The 26,491-nt window shown below is 46.2% G+C and overlaps 1 protein-coding gene and 1 pseudogene across 2 annotated transcripts; both read left to right on the top strand.

Annotated features, from left to right (window-relative positions):
- The first annotated feature begins 1,329 nt into the window (after positions 1-1,329).
- On the top strand, positions 1,330-21,283 carry LOC133253342 (tumor necrosis factor receptor superfamily member 10A-like). Of its 2 annotated transcripts, XM_061427001.1 has the most exons (7): positions 1,330-2,001; positions 17,800-17,899; positions 18,525-18,638; positions 19,632-19,743; positions 20,569-20,642; positions 20,726-20,815; positions 21,106-21,283. In XM_061427001.1, the coding sequence occupies exons 1-7, from the start codon at positions 1,846-1,848 to the stop codon at positions 21,147-21,149; spliced, it is 690 nt and encodes a 229-aa protein (XP_061282985.1). In that variant the 5' UTR covers positions 1,330-1,845; the 3' UTR covers positions 21,150-21,283. The 2 variants fall into 2 exon arrangements, with proteins under 2 accessions (XP_061282985.1, XP_061282984.1); XM_061427000.1 differs by having other exon boundaries at positions 20,726-21,283.
- A 161-nt stretch (positions 21,284-21,444) lies between these two features.
- Positions 21,445-26,491, top strand: part of LOC133253334 (2-hydroxyacyl-CoA lyase 2-like) — a 32,166-nt pseudogene continuing 27,119 nt past the window's right edge.

Raw genomic sequence — 26,491 nt, 5'->3', positions numbered from 1 at the left:
CTTGTCAATCATAACTCTCAATGCAATATCGATTAAAATCCCAGGACTTTTTTAATTAAATATTTTATATAAAACTTATATCAAAACGCAAACAATTTCAGAGGAAAAAGAGAACAATTGGAGGACTTAAACTACCTGATTTCAACACTTAATATAAAACTACGGTAATCAAGGCAACAGGCTTCCTAGGCGGCTTACTGGTGAAGAATCTGCCTGCCAGTGCAGGAGCAGCAGGAGACGGGGTTCCATCCCTGTGTCAGAAAATCTGCTAGAGGAGGAAATGGCAACCCACTCCCCTATTCTTCTTGCTTGGGAAATTCCACAGCCAGAGGAGTCTGGCGGACTCCAGTCCATGGGGTCGCTAAGAGTGGAACACGACTGAGCACACACGCACACAATCAAGGCAACGTGGTATTGGCACAGGAGAGAAAATGACTAGATCCATGGAACACAATATAGAGTCCAGAAATGGAACATATAGACGGTCAATTGAATTTCAACAAAGGCAGTAATATTATTCAATGGAAAAAGAAAGTGTTTTCAATAAATGATATTGGAACCGCTGGATAAACATATGGAGGAAAAAGGAATTTTAATTCCTACCACACCGGCCTCACAAAACTGATACAAAAGGGTGGAGCTGGAGGCTCCCGTTCGTGTCTCCCCTGCCCAGTCCCCAGCCCACAGTCGCCCTAGCCTTGTAGGACCTAGACTTGATCCGCTCACCCAATACTGGACTCCCCACAACCTAAGTCCAGCAGAGCGCGGATGTTTCCGGACAGCTGGACGCGCCTGACCCACGTGGGGACCTCCTCGTCCTGGTCCGTTTGGTTTCCTATGCCAATTAGCCGCCAGCAGTTCTGTTTCCCAAAGGCTTTAAAGACTCTACAGGGAAGAAAAGTCTCCAAGAAAGGCTGAATGGAGTGGATTCCTCTAGCTTGCCTGACTGCAAGAGCAGTAGGGTCCAGAGGAGATGGTATGAAGTCCTGCGTGTGAAAGTCAGACGTTGACCCTGGCATTACTGCGAGGCACAGGTAGTGATGGAGGAGATCCGAAGCCTATTTGTGACCTGAATTCAGACTCACCGATGGCCGTCTTTGTGACCTTCATTCTGTCCACCCACCTGTTCACTGAGTATCTGCTCCAGTCAGGCACCTGGCTACTAAGATGCTAAGAGCAAACCTCTGATTCGACAACTTTCCCCTGGCACAGAGCTGCCACGTGACTCTGGAGGCAGTGATACCCCTCCCCTGCACCCACACTGTCAATGAGCCTGGGAGGAGCAGAAGCTGAGAGCCAGTAGAAGGCGGTAGTCAGAGGACTAGAGGTAGCTCAGGAGGGTCGTTGCCCCTGAGAAGGAATCTGGTTCACGAAGAACCTTTATTGCCAACTCTGCCTGCTTCGGCTTTCCCAGGTGGCTCCCTGGTAAAGAATCCGTCTGCCAGTGCAAGAGATGCAGGAGAGGAGAGTTCCATCCCTGGATCGGGAAGATCCCTGGAGGAGGAAATGGCAGGCTACTCCAGTATTCGTGTCTAGGAAAGCCCATGGACGGAGAAGGCTGGTGGGCCGCAGTCCATGGGGTCAGCAAAGAGTGGAACACGACTGAGCGACTGAGCACGCACGCAGGCTGCGTTCAACTCGCAGTCTAGAGAGAGAGACGGAGATTCTTATTTTTCCGGCACTGATTGAGCAATATCCTGAGTAAGACAAGGCGGGGCCACCTCCGCTTGCTTTCTCTGAAAGCTTGAGTACAGTGCGCGGGAGCGGAGGTATACAGAAGAGCTCCGAGGTCTGGTTATCAGAGGCCGGCTTTCCAAGTTCCACTGACGACCGTGAAGATTCCTCATGACTGTGCCTACCATCAACCTGCAGGGACCTCGACAGCGAATGCTGCCCGACCGCAAACGGCAGCGGGGATGGAGGGCACTGACCTCCTCGATCGCCGGTGGCCCCAAACTTCGGTTCCGGTACCTCGTCTTCGTCATGGGTGTCGTGTTGTGGGTGAGTACCACCGCGGGTACCACTCCGCAAGGCGCGCCGGGTGGCCGGTAAATGGCGGCGGGAAAAGGCCCGGCGGCGTGCATGCCCGGGTCAGCTGCGGCCGGGGCCTGTCCGAGCGAGATCTACCGTGGGCTGAATGGGGGGAAGGAGCAGGTTCAGGGCCTGGCAGGACAGACCCGGGCCCAGAGGGAGAAGAGCCCGTGTTCTCCGTCCCGGTCCTAGGCTTGTCTGGCTGTCCCAGAAGTAAATTCCAAAGGAAAAAGAATGGAAAACTCCTTTGCAAGCCTCTCAGCTCCCCTTCCTTCCCCGCTCCTCCCTCCCGTCTCCCTTCTTCCTTTCCCTCTCCCCTCCCCTTTTTTGTTGAGATTCTAGAATATGCTCATCGCATCTATTCTTCTCCTCGATTTTTACAGAAAAGTAGCTTTCCCACCCTCCCTTGCATTCAGCACCCCTTCTCGGCTGCTGTAGGTCATTTTGCAAATTCCTTCTACTTTCTTCCGCAGCAACCCACAGGGGTTACAGGGTAAATCCCCAGTAATCAGGCGGCTAGCCTCAGGGGCTCTGTCTAGTTTAGGAGGAAAGGGTCTGAAGATGTTATTTTGATTTCTGTTTTGAGTCTGAAACAGGTGTGGCATGCATCCTGAAAAAACTATTTAATGGCTGCCCTGAACTCCAGGCGGAAGGGTCTACTGTTAACCTAGCTCTCTTTTTACTTGTAAAAACAACTACCCACAGCCACACAAATCTTAGAAGAAACAGGTCTCAGAGCACAAGAAGACCTTGAGAACAAGTCTGAGGCTATGGCTTTGTCATAGCTGATGAGGTTTAGAGTAAAAGAGAAACCCTGTATGATGTTACTTACACATTACTTACACTTAAACGTGCAATATAAAAATTACAACAAACTAGTGAGTAACACACAAAAAAGAAGCAGACTCAGGGATACAGAGAAAACCTGGTGGTTACCAGTGAGGAGAGGGAAGCAGGGAGGGCAAGATAGGGATGAGGGGAAAAGAAGAGTTATTGTGAGATTATATGAAATCCTGTGTGTGAATCGCTTGAAAATTGTAAAGCACTATAGAATTTAAAGAATCTTTTGTTAAAAAAAAAAACAAAAACAAAAACAAACAAACAAAAAAGAAACGGTGCAGCTTTTAGGGCCCATTTGTCCCCAGGGAGGAAAGAGTAGTGTTGTTTTGGGTGACCTATCAAGGGAGAGTGAAAATCAAACTAGACCCTAAAACACTTATATCAGCTCCAGGAAGTCACATGGGCACACAGCAAGGTCCAACTAGACTCTGCAAACCCAGCTAACAGTATTGCATCACTTGCGGGAAGTAAGTGGTAAGAAGCACGAAAGGAAATCCCCAGTCCGGACTCATCTCTGAACTTCACCAGCTTGGTAGCGGTGGACAAATTGCTAGCCGAACTGAAGACACTTCCACAACCCATCCTCCGTTCTCAGTTCCTTTCTTTCTTTAAATTGGCCAAGGCTCAAAGGCTGCAGGAATCAAGGTTCCCAACCTACGATCCAACCTTGACCCCTGCAGTGAAAGTGCGGCATCCTAACCACTGAACCACGAGGGAAGTTTCCTCGTTTCCCTCTCTTCTGTCCCATGCTGCTGCTCCACCGCAGCCCTCCTGTCTCCCTCCTCTGTCTCTGTCTCTCTCTCACAGCCCCAACTCACCCTCCACACACACACCACAAGTCTGGGAGTGGCAAAGTCTCACATCTCCACCGCACCCTGGTGCACCCCAGTGTTTGTCTCTCAAACAGCGTGCAATGGAGATTACACACCAGGAAGCCTCTTCCTCGTCCATCCCAGCCCCACCCCCCAACTCCCCTTACTTTGACTTCGTCCTTGTCTGTGATCCTGGCACTGTGGGACTTTTCCATCCATGTCCACACCTGTTCCCTGCCACTGGGAGTCTTGTCACATCTGCCTTGCAGCCCTTCCAGGCTCTTTTCACCTTGGTGACTTTACAGGAATCGCTGTCTCTGCCTCAGGTTCCTGTGGCCAAACTGCCCTGAGGAAAGGAAGGACCTCACCTTGTCCACGGTGCCCCATAGCCCCTGCACAGGGCTACTCAGCAGGCTGCAGACAGGACTCCCCCTGAATGCGTGGGTGGTGTGGGTTCTAAGATGCCTGCACTAATGTTAATGTTTTGTTCTGCTCTGAGGGGCATGGGGGTATTGATCTGGGTGGTGGGAAATGTGACCGGCAAGCTGGGGACAGAACAGAGATAACTGAATGTCAATGCTGAAGGATTGCCCAGGTCCATAGAAGACTATTTCAAGTTTTCATCTGATGTTACCAAAGATTTTTTAAACGTACATTTGTAGTGTTAAAAGTGTCAGTTCATCAGGGAGACATCTTAACCATAAATATATTGTGCCTAGTAAAAGAGCTTTAAAAATACATAAAGCAAAAATTGATGAAATCAAAGGACTATCATATCACCCTTTAATGAAAATGAAAAAGGGTAGTAACATTATCGGGCTTCCCCAGTGGTTCAGTGGTAGAGAATCTGTCTGCCAATGCAGGAGACACAGGTTAGATCCCTAGGCTGGGGAAGATCCCCTGGAGGAGGAAATGGCAACCCACTCCAGCATGCTTGCTGGAATATCCCATAGAGGAGCCTGGCAGGCTATAGTCCATGGGGTTGCAGAGTCTCTCACAACTTAGCCACTAAACAACAACAGAAGTAACGCTGTCAACCATAATGGGAATTCCCCTGACCGTTCAGTGGTTAGGACCCTGCTGTCTTATGGAGGGCACAACAGGTTCACTGGTTGAGAAACTAACATCCTCGAAGCTGCACAGAGAGACCAAATTAGAAAAAAAAAAAAGAAAAAGAAAAATCAACCATCTTGATTTAATTGACATTCAGAGAGCACGCTTGCAACATCTAATGAAGTCTCATTCTTTTTTGGTGAATGTGGTACTTCCACTAAGATAGACCACATTCTAGACAATTTAAAAAGTCTAAATAAGTTTAAAAGCAATGAAATATAAACTCTATTTTCTGACTTTAATGAAATTACATTGCTAGTCAAGAATGGTCTCTAGAAAAAGACTCCAAAATTTGAATATTAAGCAACATCCTTCAAATCATATGGTTCTTAGATGAAATCAAAAGAATATTTTTTTGAATTTCAAAACAAATAGTAATGAATATATACTAAATGGAAACTTGTGAAAAGCTGCTAACACAGTACTTAAACTGCAGTTTTCAATTAAAATGTGCTACTGCTGCTGCTGCTAAGTCACTTCAGTCATGTCCGACTCTGTGCGACTCCATAGATGGCAGCCCACCAGGCTCCCCCATCCCTGGGATTCTCCAGGCAAGAACACTGGAGTGGGTTGCCATTTCTTTTTCCAGTGCATGAAAGTGAAAAGTGAAAGTGAAGTCGCTCAGTCTTAGTGACCCCATGGACTGCAGCCTACCAGGCTCCTCCGTCCATGGGATTCTCCAGGCAGGAGTACTGGAGTGGGGTGCCATCACTTTCTCCGAATTAAAGCGTGAGTGCATGCTAAGTCACTTCCCTTTGTAACCCTATGGACTGTAGCTTGCCATGCATGCTCCTCTGTCCAAGGGATTCTCCAGGCGAGAATGGAGTGGGTTGTCATGCCCTCCCCCAGGGAATCTTCCCGACCCAGAGATTGAACCCACATCTCTTTAAGTCTCTTGCATTGGCAGGTGGGTTCTTTACCACTGGTGCCACCTGGGAAGCTCTTCCAATTAAAGATGTTCTATTAAAAAGAATAGGGGTTTGGAAGAAATGGGGAGTACAATTTTTTTAAATTAAAGGAAAAAAAGCGACCTGAAGATTCACATTTTTAAATCACCATAAAATAAGTGCAAATTGAACTCAAAAGAATAGGGAAAAATAATAATATGAGTAGAAATCATATACACAATGGAGTATTACTCAGCCATTAAAAAGAATACATTTGAATCAGTTCTAATGAGGTGGATGAAACTGGAACCTATTATACAGAGTGAAGTAAGCCAGAAAGAAAAACACCAATACAGTATACTAACGCATATATATGGAATTTAGAAAGATGGTAACAATAACCCTGTGTACAAGACAGCAAAAGAGACACTGATGTATAGATCAGTCTTATGGACTCTGTGGGAGAGGGAGAGGGTGGGGAGATTTGGGAGAATGGCATTGAAACATGTATAATATCATGTATGAAACGAGTCGCCAGTCCAAGTTCGATGCAGGATACTGGATGCTTGGGGCTGGTGCACTGGGACGATCCAGAGGGAGGATATGGGGAGGGAGGAGGGAGGAGGGTTCAGGATGGGGAACACAGGTATACCTGTGGCGGATTCATTTCGATATTTGGCAAAACTAATACAATATTGTAAAGTTTAAAAAAAAATCAATGAAATAGAATACAAATAATGAAAGGAATTGACAAACCAAGTGTTGATTCTCTGAAATGATTAACAAAATTAACAAACCAAATTTTAAAAGGAAAAAGGCCCAAAACCAAAAAATACCAATATCAACAATTAATGATAAGATATTATAACAAACTCTGCAGCCATAGAAAGGACAATAAGGGGAACTTAGGAATAATTTAATGCTGATAAATTTGACAACTTGAATAAAATGGACAAATTCCTTGAAAATATTACTTAGCAAAACAGACACAAGATGAAAAGAAAATCTGATTAATCCTATATCTTTTATGGATTAGAATTCATCACTTAAAATCTTACAGCAATGAAAACTGCAGGCCCATGTAGTTTCATTGAGGAATTCTATAAATATTCGTAGAAAAAATAATATCAGTCTTATACAAATTCTTTCAGAAAATATGAACAGGCAACAGTTCTTCACTGTTTTATAAAGCCAGCACAACCCTGGTATCCAAAACTTACAATGACATTACCAAAAAAAAAAAATACTGATCAACATCTATTATAAATATACATGCAAAAATCCTTCATTAAGGGACTTCCCTCGTGGTCCAGTGGTTAAGACTCTCCCTTTCCAATACAGGGCTTCCCTGGTGACTCAGATGGTAAAGACTCCCCTCTGAGTGACTCCCCTCTGCCTGCAGTGGGGGAGACCCAGATTTGGTCCCTGGGTTGGGAAGATCCCTTGGAGAAGGGAATGGGTACCCACTCTATTATTCTTGCCTGGAAAATTCCATGGACAGAGGAGCCTGGCTGGCTACAGTCCATGGGGTCGAAAAGTCGGTCACAACTGAGCGACTAACACTTTCACTTGCATAGTTTGAAATCAGGAAGCAAGATGCCACCAGCCTTCCTTATCTTTCTTAAAAAATTACTTTGGCTCTTCGGAGTCTTTTGTGGTTCTGTAAAAATTTTAATTATTTGTCCTATTTCTGTGAAAAGTGCCATTGAAATATTGATAAAAATTTAATCGAATCTCTAGATTTCTATGGGTATATGGACATTCAAAAATATTGATTATTCAAATCCATAAGCATGGACTGTTTTTCCATTTATTTGTGCAGTTTTCAATGTACAGGTCTTTGACCTCCTTGGCTAAATTTATTCAACTTATTCGTAGGAATTTTATTTTTTTGATGCCATTGTAAATTAGATTGTTTTCTTATTTCTCTTTCTGCTGGTTTGTTATTCATGTAAAGAAATGCACCATATGTTTTCATATTGATTTTTATATCCTGTAGCTATACTGGCTTCATTTATTAGTCTTAAGAGGTTTTTTTTAAATGGAGTGTTTAGCATTTTCTATACATAATATCATGTCACCTGCAAAATGGGACACTTTTACTTCCTCCTTTCCGAGTTGGATGCTTTTTATTTCTTTTTCTTACCTAATCGCTCTGGCTGGGACTTCCAATACTATGTTAAATAAAGATGACAAAAGTGAGTGTCTGTATCTTGTTCCTGATCTTAGAGGAGATAATTTCAGCTTTTCACTATGGAATGTGGTGTTTGCTGTGGCCTTGTCACACAGGGTTTTATATGTTGAGGTGTATTTCCTCTATGTCTGCTTTGTTGAGAGTTGTATCGTAAATCAATATTGAATTTGTCAAATGCTATTTTTGTACCCATTGAGATGATCATATGACTTTTGTTCTTCATTTTATTAATGTGGTATATCACATTGACTGATTTGTGATTTTTTTTTTTTTTTGATTTGTAAATTTTGAACCATAGTTTGCATCCTTAGAATAAATCCCACTGATTATGTTGTATGGTCCTTTTAATGTATTGTTGAATTCAGCTTTCTAAAATTTTGTTGATGACTTTTGCATCTGTGTTCATCAAGAATATTGGCCTGTAAATTTCTTTGTGTGTGTATGTGGCTGACTTCCAGTCAACCTGAATCTAGGCACTGAGACCTTCCCTTTTGGGATAGTGTTACTGAAAGTGTGTGTGTGGGTCTGGCTGCTCTCTGCCCAAAAGCCAATAAGCAGGCCAGGTTGGTGGTAAGGAAAGTTTGCTTTATTTCAGATGCTGACAACTGGGGGGCGAGAGTGGTGAACATCTATCCGAAGGCCGACTCCCCGCCCCCACTGGCAACCTGTGGGCAAGAGCTTTTATAGACAGAAGTGAGGAGGGAACCACGTATAGGAACAGCAGAGTCAGCTCTGATAGTCATCTTCAAATTGGTCATCGGTGGTCTGACCAGCATCATCTTGATTGTTTTAGGTACAGTTCCAGGGTCCATTTGTTTCCATTTCTCTGAGGCCAGTTCTTGGAATTGTGGCACCTCATATCCTGGGTACAGTCTGGTCATCATGTAGTTAACTTCTCCACTTGGGGTATCTGTAAGACAGCTCAGCATGAAGATGCTCAACATCACTCATTATCAGAGAAATGCAAATCAAAACCACAATGAGGTACCATCTCACACGGGTCACAATGGCTGCTATCAAAAAGTCCACAAACAATAAATGCTGGAGAGGGTGTGGAGAAAAGGGAACCCTCTTACACTGTTGGTGGGAATGCAAACTAGTACAGCCACTATGGAGAACAGGGTGGAGATTCCTTTAAAAACTGGAAATCAAACTGCCATATGACCCAGCAATCCCACTGCTGGGCATACACACCAAGGAAACCAGAATTGAAACAGACATGTGTACTCGAATGTTCATCGCAGCACTGTTTACAATAGCTAGGTCACGGAAGCAACCTAGATGTCCATCAGCACATGAATGGATAAGAAAGCTGTGGTACATATACACAATGGAATATTACTCAGCTATTGAAAAGAGTGCATTTGAATCACTTCTAATGAGGTGGATGAAACTGGAGCCTATTATACAGAGTGAAGTAAGTCAGAAAGAAAAACACCAATACAGTATACTAACACAAATATATATGGAATTTAGAAAGATGGAAATGATAACCCTGTATGTGAGACAGCAAAAGAGATACAGATATAAAGAACAGACTTTTGGACTCTGTGGGAGAAGATGAGGGTGGGATGATTTGAGAGAATAGCCTTGAAACATGTATATTATCATAGTTAACTAGATCGCCAGTCTAGGTATGATGCATGAGACAGGATGCTCAGGGCCGGTGCACGGGGATGACCCTGAGAGATGGGATGGGTAAGGAGGTGGGAGGGGGTTCAGGATGAGGAACACACGTACACCCATGGCTGATTCATGTCAATGTATGGCAAAAACCACTACAATATTGTAATTAGCCTCCAATTAAATTAATTTTTAAAAAAAGACAGCTCACAGGATATGGCTCAGAATATTATCTATAGCCCTTGATAAAGAACTAAAGATCCTTGACTAAGCTTAATGACTACATTATTATAATTTGGTCTCCTTTGACTATTTTCCTTTGTTTCTGCATTTCTCACTTCTTTGATGAAACTTATTCTTGGACTGAAGTTTTCCATAGACAAGAGGCAGGCAGAGGACGTAGTGGGGGGAGCGCAAGGACCATAGTGTCCTGCTCCGTTGCAATAGGACAGGTCTTGGCACATGCTCAACTACTGGGAACTCTTAAAAAATACAGTAGGCTGCTTCAACAATCCCAAGAGATTGAGAGATGACTAAGACAAGTCAGAATAAAAAATTCATTTCCTACACAAGGCCAATCCTTCAAGACTGGGAGAGAGGTGGTTGTTTCATCTACTGTATAGAAACAAACACAGAGTCAAGCAAAATGAAGAAACAGAGAAACCTGTTCCAAGTGACTAAATAGATAAAGCCTTAGAAAGAAGCCTTAATGAAATGGAGATAAATAATTTAGTTGATAAAGAGTTCAAAGTAATGGTCATAAAGAAGCTTGCTGAACTGGGGAGAAGAATGGATGAACACAGTGAGAACTTCAACAAAGAGATGGAAAATATAAGAAACTGTCAAATAGAAGCCACAGAGCTGAAACATACAATAACTGAACTGAAAAACAATAGAAGGGTTCAGCAGCAGACTAGGTAAAGTAAAGAAAGGATCAGTCATCTCAAAGACAAAGCAGTGGAAACTTCCCTGGTGGTCCAGTGGTTAAGACTCCAGCTTACAATGCAGGGGAAAGTGAAAGTGAAAGTCGCTCAGTCGTGTCGGACTATTTTCGACCCCATGGACTGTGTGGATCACAATAAACTGTGGAAAACTCTGAAAGAGATGGGAATACCAGACCACCTGACCTGCCTCTTGAGAAACCTGTATGCAGGTCAGGAAGCAACAGTTAGAACTGGACATGGAACAACAGACTGGTTCCAAACAGGAAAAGGAGTATGTCAAGGCTGTGTATTGTCACCCTGCTTATTTAACTTCTATGCAGAGTACATCATGAGAAACGTTGGACTGGAAGAAGCACAAGCTGGAATCAAGATTGCCGGGAGAAATATCAATAACCTCAGATATGCAGATGACACCACCCTTATGGCAGAAAGTGAAGACGAGCTAAGAAGCCTCTTGATGAAAGTGAAAGAGGAGAGTGAAAAAGTTGGCTTAAAGCTCAACATTCAGAAAAATAAGATCATGGCATCTGGTCCCATCACTTCATGGCAAATAGATGGGGAAGCAGTGTGAGACTTTATTTTGGGGGCTCCAAAATCACTGCAGATGGTGATTGCAGCCATGAAATTAAAAGATGCTTACTCCTTGGAAGGAAAGTTATGACCAATCTAGATAGCATATTCAAAAGCAGAGACATTACTTTGCCAACAAAGGTCCGTCTAGTCAAGGCTATGGTTTTTCCAGTGGTCATGTATGGATGTGAGAGTTGGACTGTGAAGAAAGCTGAGCACCGAAGAATTGATGCTTTTGAACTGTGGTGTTGGAGAAGACTCTTGAAAGTCCCTTGGGCTGCAAGGAGATTCAACCAGTCCATTCTAAAGGAGATCAGTCCTGGGTGTTCTTTGGAAGGACTGATGCTAAAGCTGAATCTCCAATACTTTGGCCACCTCATGCGAAGAGTTGACTCAATGGAAAAGACTCTGATGCTGGGAGGGATGGGGGGCAGGAGGAGAAGGGGACGACAGAGGATGAGATGTCTGAATGGCATCACTGACAGGATGGACGTGAGTTTGAGTAAACTCCGGGAGTTGGTGATGGATAGGGAGGCCTGGCATGCTGCAATTCATGGGTTCGCAAAGAGTTGGACAGGACTGAGTGACTGAACTGAACTGGACTATACAGTCCATGAAATTCTCCAGGCCAGAATGCTGGAATGGGTAGCCGTTCCCTTCTCCAGCGGATCCTCTTAACCCAAGGATCAAACCCAGGTCTCCCACATTGCAGGTGGATCCTTTACCAGCTGAGCCATCAGGAAAGCCCAAGATTACTGGGGTGGGTAGCCTATCCCTTCTCTAGCAGATCTTCCCGACCCAGGAATTGAACTGCGGTCCCCTGCACTGCAAGTGGATTCTTTACCAGCTGAGCTACCAGAAAGCAATGCAGAGGATGTAGGTTCAATCCCCGGTCAGGGAACTAAGGTCCCATATGCCACGGTGCAACTAAGCCCATGCTGCAACTGCTGACCTCACACACCACAACTTGAGAGTCCATGCACTGCAACAAAAGATACCATGTGACAAAACTAAGACCTGATACAACCAAATAAATAGACAAATATATATTTTAAAAAATGTTTTAAAAAAGACAAGGCAGTGGAACTCACCCAATCAGAACATCAGAGAGGAAAAAGAATGAAATACAGTGAAGATAGCTTCAGGACCTTATGGGACAACATTAAAGGACATTATAGGGCAATACTGCATTATAGGGCTCCAAAAGAGAACTAGAAAGGGGCAGAAAACTTATTTGATTAAATAATGGCTGAAAACTTACCTAATGTGGGGAAGGAATCAGACACCTAGATACAGGAAGCTCAGAAAGTTCCAAATAAGGACCTTAAAGAGATCCTTACTGCTGCTGCTGCTGCTGCTGCTGCCTTAAAGAGATCCTTACTAAGACACATTATAATTAAAATGTCAAAAGTTAAAGATAATGGAGAGAATATTAAAAACAGCAAGAGAAAAACAACTTGTTACCTACAAGGGAACCCCCATAAGGCTATCAACAGACTTTTCAGCACAAAAATTGCAAGTCAGAAGGGAGTGGCACAATATATTCAAAATGCTAAAAGGAAAAAAACGTCTAACTAGTAATACTCTTCATAGCAAAGTGATTATTCATAAACAAAACAGTTTTCCAGACAGGTGGCGCTAGTGCTAAAGAACTCGCCTGCCAATTCAGGAGACTCAGGAGATGCAGGTTCCAGCCCTGGGTGGGGAAGATCCTCTGGAGGAGGACATGGCAACTCACTCCAGTATTCTTGCCTGGAAAATTCCATGGGCAGAGGAGCCTGGTGGGCTCCAAAAAGTCAGACATGACTGAGCACATTATGGTTATGGTTACCAAACAAAAGCTAAAGGGGTTAATCACTAAACTGGCCTTAAAACAGATGTTAAAAAAATTTTTTTTAAGCTGAAAATAAAAGCCATCAAATAATAACAAGAACAGATAAGAAAGAATAAATCTCACTGGAAGGTAAATATTTAGTAACAGTACTGGTTTGATTACCTATAAAGCTAATATGAAGCTTAAAGACAAAAGCAGTAAAAATAACTATGATTACAATAATTAACAAAGGGATATTCAAGATGAAAAGATGTGAAAAGTGACATCAAAAATGTACAGTGCTGGGGGTAGGAGACTAAAAATGATGAGCTTTAGAATGGGATCACACTTGTTATCAACTTAAAATAGACTGTTATAGATATAAGTTGCCATATGTAGGGCTTCCTGGGTAGCTCAGCTGGTAAAGACTCCCCTGCAATGCAGGAGAGTCTGATTCAATTCCTGGGTTGGGAGGTTCCCCTGGAGAATGGATAGGCTACCTACTTCAGTATTCTGGCTGCTGTTGCTGCTGCTGCTGCTAAGTCGCTTCAGTCGTGTCCGACTCTCTGCGACCCCAGAGACGGCAGCCCACCAGGCTCCCCCGTCCCTGGGATTCTCCAGGCAAGAACACTGGAGTGGGTTGCCATTTCCTTCTCCAATGCATGAAAATGAAAAGTGAAAGTGAAGTCGCTCAGTTGTGAACAACTCTTAGCGACCCCCTGGACTGCAGCCCCTGGGCTCTCATCTTCACCGTCTTGGGTGTCTTGCTGTTGGTGAGTTCCCGCCTCGAGTCCTGGCTCCAAAAGGCGCTCTTGGTGGCCCGGAAAAGGCCCGAGCGCGCCTGGCTGGGCAAATCCCTGCAGGACCCGCCTGGGCAAGTCCAATATGTGGCGTGTTGGTGGGGGGCCCGAGAGGAGTGCGGATCCCTGGCGTCTACTTGCTGCCTGGAAGATCTGGCTCCTTGGAGAGCCTGACCTCTGGATTGGCCCCAGGCCCAGGGAGCATCAGATCGTCATTTCTTTCCTTTCCCTTCCCTTTTCCCTCTGCCGACCCTCCTCACTCTTTTCTCTCTCTTGCTATTTTGCACTGCATGTATCTTCTAAAACGTGCCCTTTGTAAATCACTAAGTGCAGGCCCCATCTCCCCCCACCACTGCCTTAAGCACCCTTACATTTCCTTTTCTCTGAAAGGAGAACAACTTCAAAATTGCTTCCAGCTCCTTGCACTTTATGAATAGAAACCACCAATCAACTCAGCTTGGGTCAGATTCTCACCACTTTCTTTCAGAGGGGAGTTGGAGGCTCTGGGTGTGTTTCAGCACTGCTGGTGCTGCTGAGTTGCTTCACTCGTGTCCAACTCTGTGCGACCCCATAGACGGCAGCCCACCAGGCTTCCCCGTCCCTGAGTGTGCATTTTTAAGAAACTCACCATGGGGAAAAATGTGCACACTTGGCACCACCTTCTTCATTGTTTGAGGCTCTTTTCAAAGCTGCTTAGAGGGTCAAATAAAAAAAAAAATTGAGGGTCTAACAAAGTTACAGGAATCGTGAAAATATGCATCTTTCATTGACCAAATTAGTACCAAAAATCTGGAAAGAAATAGCATTTTGTATTCACAGGAAGTATAGAATTCGTTTTTAAAGTATCGGTTTGTAATAGGTAGGACTCATGTTGAACACACGTGATGAATGGGTCTGGGTGCCTGGCAAGTATCCAGTGTAGCCATGTGCATTGTCTGTTGGGTAACTCCTTAGAAGTGGAATTGCTGGGTCAGTGGGTTAGATGATTTTACGCTTTTGCCTAGATAATGACAAACTGTTCTCCCAAAGAAGACTGGACCATTTTAACTCACACCAGGAGTCCACAAGGGTGTCCTATTTCCCTGCACCCTTGCACACTGAGCTCAAACGGTAAAGGATCTGCCTGTGATGCAGGAGACCAGGGTTCGATCCCTGGGTTGGGAAGTTCCTACGGAGAAGGGGATGGCAATCCACTCCAGTACTCTTGCCTGGAGAATTCCATGGACAGAGAAGCCTGGCGGGCTACAGTCCATGGGATCGCAAAGAGTCGGAGACAACTGAGCGACTAACGCACGCACGCACTTGCACACTGAACTTTAACACTTTCCCAGTCTAAGTAAAGATGGGGCACCATAGTGTCATGGTTTTGATTCTTCCATTCCAGTAGAGTGTTTCAAGGATCCATGAGATTGCTGAGACTGGGAGTGGATAACCAGGAGACCCCAGGTTAGGACATAGGGGAGGGCACAAAAATTCAGACCAGAAAAGAACTAACAAAAATCTTGACACAAATTCTTTCAGACAACAGGAGTTCTTCACTAGTTCTTCTAAGGCCAACATAACCCTAATACCTAAACCTAACGGAAACATTTGAAAAGAAGAAAAAATACTTTTAAATACCCTTCCTAAAAGCAGAAGCAAAATTCCTTTACAAAGCAAATAGTTAACTAAATTCTAGATCTTTAAAAACTATGGCAGAAACATCACATAAAGTAACTATCCTCTAATTAAAAATGTAACACACACACACACACACACACAAACCAGTGTAAAGGAGAAAAGCTATATGAACAGCTTAACAGATGCAGAGAAAGAATTTGAACTGACACTTAACCCCCTGTAATGAAAAGGGGAAAGTGTTAGTTGCTCAATCGTGTCCCAACAATCTGAAACCCCATGGACTGTAGCCTGCCAGGCTCCTCTGTCCATGGAATTCTCTAGGCAAGAATACTGGAGTGGATTGCCATTCCCTTCTCCAGGGCATCTTCCTGACACAGGGATTGAACCTGGGTTTCCTGCGTTGCAGGCAGAGTCTTTACTGTCAGAAAAAAGTCTCATTTTATCAGGGTAGAAGGGACCTTCCTCCATATGATGAAGGCCACTCCCTCCTGGAGTCACATTAGAGATTAGGATAACTGAGGAAGGGGCATGAGGGAATGTTTTGAAGCAAGCTAATTTCCATGATCTAGATAGAGGGTTTGAATTTCACAAGTGTATGCATTAAAAAAAAAAAAAAAAAACTCTTTGAATGGTACCCTTAAGATTGTGCACGTCTTTCTTTGGAAATCTTAACATTAAAGTAAACTGTAAAGAAATACTGAGCTTGAGTTACTGACATAATGCCGATGTATTAAGAGTTGCAGATATGAATTTCATCATAAAAATAAGACACTTAGGAGAATGGACAGAGGGGGATGGATAGAGAAAGAAATATGTGATACACCTAAGTTACAGAACTTAGGTGGTGAGCATATAAGAGTTTAGTGAATGAATGTTACAACTTTGTTGGATGTTTGAAACTGTTTGTAGCAAAACATTGAGGGAGAGAGTCTGTGAGAGGAGAACCAGGGAAGAAAGGAAGGCATAGGATTGTGAGGGCAGGGAAAGGAGAGTCCACCAATTTGGGGTGACTCGGAGGAGGCCCGGACTGGGGAAGGGATGATTAGGGACACATATGAGCTTAGCTGTCCCCAAATACTTAACAGGTGGCATTTTATCTTGTTTAGATCCAGGCAGTTGAACTGGGCTCAACATAAGCTGTTTCCACTTTAACTTTGTTTTTCTTTCCTTTTTTCCTCTTCATGTCACTTTGTACTTTAAATCACTCCCAGATTAAAGTTACAAAACTATACAAAACCCTTTGTTTCCTGTATCATCTGAAACATAGCTGCTGACATGACAGATCCCATGACTGGACACTTGAATGTATATTTCCCACAAATGAGGACAGTCTCCTCCCAAATGACAATACAACCCTGAACGTCAGAACACTATCATCAACACATTAATCCTGGTGGAAGCCTCAGACTCCAGTGATTTCAGACTGGCCCCATTGTGTCATTTTTAGCACAGCTGCTAACTGCTGCTGCTAAGTCGCTTCAGTCGTGTCCGACTCTGTGCGACCCCATAGACAGCAGCCCATCAGACTCCCCCGTGCCTAGGGTTCTCCAGGCAAGAACACTGGAGTGGGTTGCCATTTCCTTCTCCAATGCATGAAAGCCAAAAGTGAAAGTGAAGTTGCTCAGTCGTGTCTGACTGTTAGCGACCCCCTGGACTGCAGCCCACCAGGCTCCTCCATCCATGGGATTTTCCAGGCAGGAGTACTGGAGTGGGGTGCCATTGCCTTCTCCATTTTAGCACAGAGACTTGGCTAAAAACCCTGTATTGCTATTTCTTCTTTCTCCATGTGATTCTGGTATTTCGGGAACACTGACAGCTTCCTTTTGGGGACCGCGTGTTGGATTAAAGCCACAAGTCCATTACTCAATATGTGATTCTATATCCTGATTATGAAAAATTGTATGCATGACAGAACCCTCATTTGTGAAAATGTATGTGTATGTGTGCACGCACATGTGAGAAAGAAAGAGAGAGCCTGAGCGTATTCACACATACGGTCAAATAGAAGAAGTCAAGACACAAAATAATGGATGTTTTCTCTAATCCAAGGGATCTCTATGGTTTCTGTATTCTCTTATAAAAAAAATTTTCCTTGCCCATACTTTCTGGGCTTCCCAGGTGGTACTAGTAGTAAAGAACCAGCCTGCCAACACAGGAGATGCAAGAGACTGAATTTTGATCCCTGGGTCGGGAAGATCCCCTGGAGGAGGAAATGGCAGCTCACTCCAAAATTCCTGCTGGGAGAATCCCATGGACAGAGGAGCCTGACGGGCTACAGTCCATGGGGTTGCAAAGAGTTGGAAGTATCTGAGCACATACTTTCTGGAATAAACATATTTTAAGAGGAAGGAATACAGGGGGAAAAACTTAAGTGTAAGTTACTTGCTGGCACAAAAGGCCAAAGAACAAACATGAATGAGAGTTTAGAGCTGGGAAGAAAGGTCCCAGTTCTGTTTGATTTTGCAGGTAGTGGTCAAGGAAATGTGGGGTGGATCCTAGAAGGGGTGAGAGTGTGGAAGCCACTCATGCCTGTCCCTGCTTTGTCCCCATAGGTCAAAGCTGCTTCAGCCATGTCTGTAAGGAAGGATGAAATTCACCAGCAGTCATCAGCCCCACTGGAACGGAGCCCCCAGCAGAAGTTATGTCCACCAGGTAGATTCTAGGACTGGTCTCCAACCCTTGTCTTCATGTCTGTGTGTTTATTTCTGGCTGTGCCTGAGGCTGTGTTGCTGCATGGGCTCTCTCTAGTTGTGGAGAGTGGGGCCAGCTCTCCAGTTGCGGTACTTGAGCTTCTCCCTGGGGGGCTTCTCCTGTTGCAGAGCACAGGCTCTCGGGTGCACGGGCTGCGGTAGTTGCAGCCTGTGTGCTCAGTAGTTGTGGCTCCCGAGCTGTGGAGGACAGGCTCAGTATTTGTGACACGTGGGCTTAGGTGCTCTGCAGCCTGTGGGATCTTCCCAGACCAGGGATCCAACCCATGTATTCTGCATAGGCAGGCAGATTCTTTACCACTGAGCCACCAGGGAAGCCCCTGACCTTTCTTTTTACTGTTTAATGTGCCAGCTATGAATGTGACTTGGATGTGTGGCTTGTAATATATTTCTGTTGGCAGTACTGGTCTAGGGTATGTGTTAGATGAAGAATCAAAAGATGAAAGCCCGGTTGAGAAGAGTTCCCCTTGTGGATTCCACAGATGGCCAAAAGAGGCCTCCCCAGCCACACTGGCAGCCTCAGGGAATCCTGCGGGGATTTACTCACCAGCTTTTCCCTTCCTTCCCAGGATTCTATATGGAAGAAGCCATTAGAGGTTGTGCCCCATGCACCGATGGGATAGACTACACCAATCATTCAAACACCCTCCCTTCTTGCTTACTTTGCACGACTTGCAAATCAGGTACAGAACCTGTGGTCCCCCATGCCTGCAGTTAGGGTGCTGGGTGATGAGATGGGATTAAATGAGACGAGGAGTCAGAGATCTGATTTCCAGCCCAGCTAGGTTTTCATCTTGTCTTAGGTCAGTAAAATAATGAAAACAGAAGTTATTTGCATAACGCATGCCAACTGGTAGGGAAGTCTTTCAGAACATCAGCTGGAAAGAGGAGAATAACGTGTCCCTTGATGGAGGGAGCTGGATGGTAACAGTGCAGAAGGCCTGGGGCAGTGGGGCAGGGCTGGGTTTGAGCTGTGTGATGTGTCTGATCCTGGACCAGGCTCCTGTGGGCGCCATGCCCTCTGCTCTGGGGTCTCAGCCTCTCTCAGCCTTCATGACCTGAGGTCCCTCTGCCTCTCCGGCAGGGCATCACCCATTGAGACATCATCCAAGGGTTCCTCTCCATCCACAGCATCTCAGATTACACCTCACCCCAGCCCACTTCTTTCTGGGCTCTCTCATTTCTCTTCCCAACCCTGATGCAATCTGTAATGATGCACAGTCCCTTTTATGCCTCTATTGGTGACGCCTGAACAGTGGCTGTTCTATGGATGGTCTATGTGTGTTGCCACAGAAAATGACCACAAAATTACTTAAAAAAAGATTAATTCATTTATTTTTGGCTGTTCTGTGTCTTTGTTGTGGAACAAGGGCTTTCTCTAGTTGTGGTGAGGGGGGCTACTCCTTGTTGCTTTTCATCGTGGTGCACAGGCCCTAGAGCACAGGATCAGTAGTTGTGGCACACGGGCTTAGCTGCCCCGCAACATATGGGATCTTCCCAGACCAGGGATGGAACCTGTGTCCCCTGCTTTGACAGGCGGATTCTTAACCACTGGACCACCCAGCAAGCCCTCCGAATTACTTCTTGAACTGAGTGGATGGAGATCTGGGTGGTGAAGAAGGGTTGAGAGACATATGAGGGAAACACACTCTCAAAACCTTATCTTTGGTCTCTAGGAGAAGAAGAAAAAAATCGCTGCACCCCGACCAAGGACACTGAGTGTCAGTGCAAACCTGGCACTTTCCGTGGAGAAGATGCACCTGAATTCTGTCAAAAATGCAGCACCAGGTGAGACACAGGAGCCTAGGGGGGCTTCCAACCCACAGGAGACCCCAGTTTCCTTGTACCCACTTCTGTCTCCTGCTTCCGTGAAGCCCCTCCCACCTCCCAGAGCTCGTTGTGCCTGTGGGGTCTCCTGAGCCTGCAGCAGTGCTCCCTACCACCACTGTTTGTCCTGCACGGCTTTCCCGGTGGCCCCTTCCCACGTCTCCTCGGGAGGGGCCTAGAAAGACCCAAGTGCTGACAGCAGACAGAAGTCATGAGGAGGCCATGTGTGTGCTCCTTCAAGGTTCCTATAAAACCGGAGCCAACTCGACAGGCCTCACACCCAGCCCCTTGTTCCCCAGTAGCACCTGAATCTTTCCTCTTTGGGGACTCGGGGGCCAATAGTAATTCACTATCCTCTGATGCTCCAGTGTTGGCTGAGATTGGTAGGAAGAGTCAACAGGTGGATGAGAGGGCCTCATATTCAACTTTGACTGGAGGATGAGTCAAACTTGTGCCCACACCCTTCTGACCCTTGACCTGGACGAGGCCCCCCTTGCCCCTCACAGAGCTTCCTGTGCAGCCCAGGGAGGCCAGGCGGGCCTTGCAGAGGAGGCCCAGTTCCTGAAGGACAGCTCTGAACACTCAGTAGGAGCCTGGGGGCCGCAGTACACAATCCTGGATCCTTCTCCCGCCCAGGGAGGGGGAGTAAGGGGACCCTCCCCTGCAGACAGCAAGAGCCTGTATCCCCTCCACTGTCTTGTCAGGGGACCCAGGACGGGAGGCTGCCCCCTCTTTCTCCTCATCCAGCCAGCTGTCCCTGATGGGTCCTCCTGTGTCTGTACCCAGGTGCCCTGATGGGAAGGTCATGGTCATGGACTGTACCCCCTGGAGCAACATCAATTGTGTGGACCAAGAATCAGGTACCCTGGCCCATGGGGAGGCCCCAGTTCCTGGAGAGCAACCATGAGCCAGAGACTACCCATTACTCCCTCTCCCTCCTCAGGCCCTCCTTCAAGGCTGATGATTGCAATAATTGTAACTGGACTTGTAATCACCGCTGTCCTAATCGGATGTGTATGGTGCTGCTTGAAAGGTGAGGTTCTAGAAGGGAAGGAGATGGTGCTGGCTCCCTCCTCCATCTCCCCAATCCTCCTATTCCTCCTGGCTTGTCTCTGATCTTGTTCCCCAGGAAACCCCTCCTCCTCCCACCTCACCTGGTCCTACAAAACTGATCACATCGGGCCCCCAACTCAGCTGACGGTCCCCTCTTCCCCCTGGCCGAGTCTGGTGGGAGGAGGCAGAAGAGGGTGGTTCAGTAGCACTGCACAGAGATTTTACATGGGTTTCATTTTACTTCATTTTCTTCCCTCTCTTCTCCCTGAGGGTTCTCCAGATTCAGAATGTCCCGCTTGCAGTCACAGGCCTAGGGCTCTTTGTTCAGTGTCTGAGCCCCCAACCTGCACCCTGTCCCTAGGAAGGGAGGTGCAGCAAGAGCACCCTCCCCACCACTCAGTGGATGTCTCTTCTCTTCTAGGTCTCTTTAATGAGTGCTGGCACAAGGTGATCGGTTTCTCCAGCATCTGGCGGCCTCAGACCCTCAGTAATTGCATCACAACAAAGCCCAGGGTGGACACGGTCTCTGGTTTGTCCTATGCTGTTGTCCCTGACCCTCTGAACTGGCCTGGGGGCTCTAGGCTGAATGTAGGAGGGAGACTGGCCTGCTGAGAGCTGTCCTAAGGCTAGTTGGCAGCGCTGGCCCTGTCCTTACTGTTTGAAACACCCTCACTCTGTAGCCCTGGGGCGTGGGGGGTGTCAGGCAGGGGTGCTCAGTTCCCCTTAGCATCACACCAGAGTCTGGGTGCCATCATCAGAGCCTAGATGTGCTGAGTCTATGCCCACTTGGGGGCACAGCACAGGTGTAGGTGGGAAGGCAGAACCCACTGTCTCCCCCTAGAAGCTTAGGGGTTTGTGGGTTTGTGATTCCTGGGTCAGTGCCTTGCTTTTTCGAGGCCCTTTTCTGGCGCTTATGTCCCCCAGGAAGGTCAGGTGTTCTGGACCATGCATACAACAACAGGCTGACCAATGGAGATTCACTTTCCATTCTGGTCCCTTGGCAGAAAAAGAAGCTGACAGAAGACAACTCCCAGGCCTGAGATGCAGCAAGCAGATTGTCTGTTGGTGAGTGTGGGGCTCTGGCCCTTCTGCTTGCTTGGGACTGTGGTAGAGACAGGGAGAGGCAATGGGTCAGGTCTCCTCTTCTCTGGGGAGGTGGTGATGGAGGGAGACCGGGGCATGGAGGGAAGGGAGCCCACCCCCTGCTCTGGAGAGAGACCAGGGCATGGAGGGGAAGGGAGCCCACCCCCTGCTCTGGAGAGAGACCATGGCATGGAGGGGAAGGGTGCCCACCCCCTGCTCTGGAGAGAGACCAGGGCATGGAGGGGAAGGGAGCCCACCCCCTGCTCTGGAGAGAGACCGGGGCATGGAGGGGAAGGGAGCCCACCCCCTGCTCTGGTCCACTGGCAGCTCTGATGCTACTTCTCATCTGTCTTGTCACCACATCCCTCGTCTAGAACAGGGCAGGCGAAGGGTAATCACTCCTCCCATGACTGACCGAGTGATGGAGTCAGAGCTACATAATATTTTTCTCTGTGACTGTTACATACTTTTAAGCCATTCCTCATCATAGTGGGAATTTCACATTTATTTCAAAAGTATTGTTAAGTTGAATCTACTTGAAGTAAAATTTCTTTGTCAACATATAGAAGTATTTTCACTATGTATATGTGTGTGTGTATATATATATATATATCTATGAGTAGGGCATGGCAACCCACCCCAGTACTCTTGCCTGGAGAATCCCCATGGACAGAGGAGCCCAGCAGGCTACAGTCCATGGGGTCGCAAAGAGTCAGACATGACTCAGTGACTAAACATATGTATATTATATATGTATACACACACACACACACACACACACACACACATACAGAGACGTTTAGAGTTTGGGGTCATATCATTTCAATAGTTTTGAGGTTTTTGAGTATTACCTTAATTTATAAATTAATCTAGGAGGAATTGAGATCTTTTAGCTATTCTATATTTTTCTTATGAAAAGAGTTAGCATTTTAAGTTAAGAGTTTTATAATACCTCAACTCCATGTGTGTTTTCCTTTGGTAAATTGCTCATTTCTTGTTGAGGCTGTATCTTTGTATTACAATGTTCCATAACCTTATGAGTTTATCCGACTCATAATTCATTATAGAATTTATTGTCATAATTTTTAACATTCACCACCCACCCTCACATTTACATATTATTGTTGAACCATTAGAGTTTTATAAGAACACAATCGTATATAAAATAGTGACTCTTTTGTCCGCTCCCCTCAAAGATCCTGCATTGGTTTTGATTTGCTTACGGCTGCATCTGCCAGAATTTCAGAACAAGGTTTACTAGGCTCAGTTCTGTAACCTAGGACCCCCGGTTAAGACCAAGGCTGCTCTCCATTGTGTTTTACAGAAACCAGCAGCACCTGAAGGATCTCAGAGGAGAAGATGGCTGCTGGTTCCAACAGACGCCACTGAAAGTGAGTGTTTTTTTCCTGGGCAGGGGATCAGGAGTGGAGGGAGGAGGGACAGTGTCCTAATTTCTGTCTCCATAGCGGTTAGGGCAACTCAGAGAGGGGATGGCTTGTCCCTGAACCATCAGGACTCTAATTCCCACCCTGCTCCCCTCTGTCCTCTAACAGTGGCCCCTAACACCTCCCTGTCCTTCCCTTCTCCACCATCCTCTCTCCTCCCTGGTTGCTCAGGGCCAGGTTGACCCACTCTGAGATATCCGAGACGTTGTGCTGTCCAGCAGGGCACCCCCTGGCCCAGGGAGGCTGTGGAGCGCCTGTCCATGCATGCTAAGTCTCTTTAATCATGTCTGACTCCTTGCAACCCCATGGACTGTAGCCTGCCAGGCTCCTTAGTCCATGGGATTCTCCAGGCAAGAATACCGGAGTGGGTTACCATGCCCTCCTCCAGGGATCATTCCAACTCAGGGATCGAACCCACATCTTACATCTCCTGCATTAGCAAGTAGGTTCTTCACCACTGGCGCAACCTGGGAGCCCTGTGGAGCGCCTGAACTGTGGCTAAATCTGATGAGCTGTAGTATATAACTCGATACTGTAGTTCAAGGAGTTGGTAGAAAAAATGACTATAATTTGTCTCGTTAACAGTTTTTTTTTTTTTGTATATTGATTACATGTTGAGGGGCTTCCCTGGTGGCTCAGATGGTAAAGAATTCTCCTGTAATGCAAGAGAACAGGGTTCAGTCCCTGGGTCAGGAAGATCCCCTGGAGAAGGGAATGGCAACCCACTCCAGTATTCCTACCTGGAGAATCTCATGGACAGAGGAGCCTGACAGGCTACAGTCCATGAAGTCACAAAGAGTCAGACACACAACTGAGCAACTAACACTACATATTGCAGTGAAAAAATTCTTAACTTACTTTTAATTGGAGGATAATTGCTTCACAATGTTGTGCTTATTTCTGCTGTACAGCAACATGAACCAGCCATAGGTGCACATATATCCCCTCCCTCTTGAGCCTCCTTCCAACGCCCCCATCCCACCTCCCTTAGGTTATCACAGAGCACCGGATCGAGCTCTCTGTGTTATCAAGCCACTTCCCATTAGCTATCTATATTACATATTGAAAGGAAATTTTTTAGAATACTTTGAGTTAGTACCATATTTTATGAAAACTAGTATTGTTATTTTTCATGTTTTCAGTGTAACTGTTAGAGAATATAAACTTGTGTTGGGTGCCCTCCTTATGTACTGTGGATGGTGGTGTGCACAGCATTTCACACACACAGCGTTGAATCTGCAGCACAGTCCATGAGGCGGGTGGTGTTTGCTCCATTTTAAGGTTAAATTCTTGCTCGGAGTCTGTCCCCATCGAGCTCTACCGCAGGGTCAGGCAGTGAGGCCGAGCGGGGTGTGAGGCCGGAGACCTTCCTCCCTCCAGGCCTTTGCTTTGTCCCCAGTGCAGGGGTGGCAGCCAGGAGGCCTCACCCTCCTGAGAAAGGCAGGTCTTTCTCCTGAGGTCTGTTGCCCCTCGCTGTCCCACCCTCTGTCTCATATCACAGATGCCTTCTCCCTCTGTGACAGCAGTCTCCTCTTCCAGATGGGCCCGCATCCCCTGCTTGGGGCAGGACTCTCTGCTGACCTGGACTGCCCCCAACTGCTCTGGGTGCTGGCGAAGTCCAATGCCCAGTGCCTGTGTGGCTTGTTTGCTGCTGGGAAGCAGGTCAGGGGCGCAGAGCAGCAGGATTACCAGCAGGGGGAGCTCCTCAGGTTCCCATCCTGAAGTCTAGGCCTGAATTGAGGGTCCTTGGCCTTTGTGAAAGCCGGTTCCAACTCTGTCTCTGTGACTTTCCCCCAACCTAGGCCTGAAGCTATTCTTCAGTGAGTTTGCAGCTATCTTTTCCTTGTGACTTCTGTGATTCGCTCCTGAGGCAGTTGGGCCTCACATGAAATGAGATCCTTGTGACCAGAGAATAGGCCTGGGTCTCTCCACATGCCTTGTGTGATGCTGCCAGTCACCAAGAAGGGACAGGGGACCTCAGTCAACACCCCGATGGATGCCTTGGAAATGCTGGGGCAAAGGTTGACAAATGAGACAATTCAAGAGTGCCTGCGGAACTCAGGAAAGTATTAACATGTTTATGAAGAAAGTGAGACAGGCTCTGCTGTGCCCTGACCGTTTGAGGACCTCAGTCTTTCAGTTCAGGACACACTGCTAATAGACTTCTAGTTTTTATTTGTATTTGTTTGAAATTTGTCATTCATGTTAGTATGTATGCATTTAATGATGTAACTTATAATGAAGGTGTTAGTCACTGAGTCATGTCCAACTCTTTGCGACCCTATGGACTGTCCCCACCAGGCTCTTCTGTCCATGGGGTTTCTCCAGGCAAGAGTACTGGAGTGGGTTGCCGTTTCCTTCTCCAGGGGATCTTCCCTACCCAGGGATGGAACCTAGGTCTCTTGCACTGCAGGCAGACTCCTTACCAACTGAGCCACCAGGGAGGCCCCGTAACTTGTAATATACATCATTAAAGTGCAAACATCTTATATGTCTTGGTACTTTTATGTTTGTGCATATATATGTATGTGTAGAAAAACATTTTGCAAATATAATTTCTAGGTTTATGTGGGCTACCTGGTTGAGTACTGGCAATCTAAATAAACTAGAAATACAAAAGGAGGGCATTCCCTGGCTGTTCAGTGGTTGGGACTCTGCCCTGAGAGCCCTGAGTTCAATCCCTGGTCAGAAAGTAAGATCCCACGAGCCATGAGGCAAAAACAAACAAACAAAAACCTACAAAACAAGAACAGCAATAAAGGAGAGCAAGCCCACTGCTGGGGGAATTTGACCACTTTGGGATTGCCTGGCGACTTCTTCAGGGTCCAGGCTTTAAACATGTCAACTTTATAGTTGGGTGAATATTTGTATTTTTCATAGAGAGATGTTAACAAGTGAGCAGAGAGGGAGCGGAATTGGCACCCCCGTGCTGTGTCTGGTGACCGTGAACTGGGCTGTCATTCCCCGGGCTTCCTCCTGCTCATCTGGGAGGTTAGGGTGGGACATGGGTTATATATGAGTGTCAGATATTTTCTGTCACGTCTGCTCTTATCAGTGACCTTCATTGCATCTGGGCTCAAGGAAGAGAGGACAGGGATCTGCCATAGTCTGGGAGGAAGAATGGACGG

The sequence above is a fragment of the Bos javanicus genome, chromosome 8 (genome assembly GCF_032452875.1).
Source record: "Bos javanicus breed banteng chromosome 8, ARS-OSU_banteng_1.0, whole genome shotgun sequence".
NCBI classification, from domain to species: domain Eukaryota; kingdom Metazoa; phylum Chordata; class Mammalia; order Artiodactyla; family Bovidae; genus Bos; species Bos javanicus.
The sequence above is the reverse complement of the archived record's forward strand: the minus strand, read 5'-3'. Positions and strand labels throughout refer to the sequence as shown.

Excerpts from the sequence above, each read along its gene's own strand:
- LOC133253342 (XM_061427000.1), top strand. The coding sequence starts at position 1,846 with ATGACTGTGCCTACCATCAACCTGCAGGGACCTCGACAGCGAATGCTG. Across the intron at positions 2,002-17,799 it reads TCATGGGTGTCGTGTTGTGG|GTCAAAGCTGCTTCAGCCAT; the intron begins GTGAGTACCACC and ends TTGTCCCCATAG. Across the intron at positions 18,639-19,631 it reads TTGCACGACTTGCAAATCAG|GAGAAGAAGAAAAAAATCGC; the intron begins GTACAGAACCTG and ends TTTGGTCTCTAG.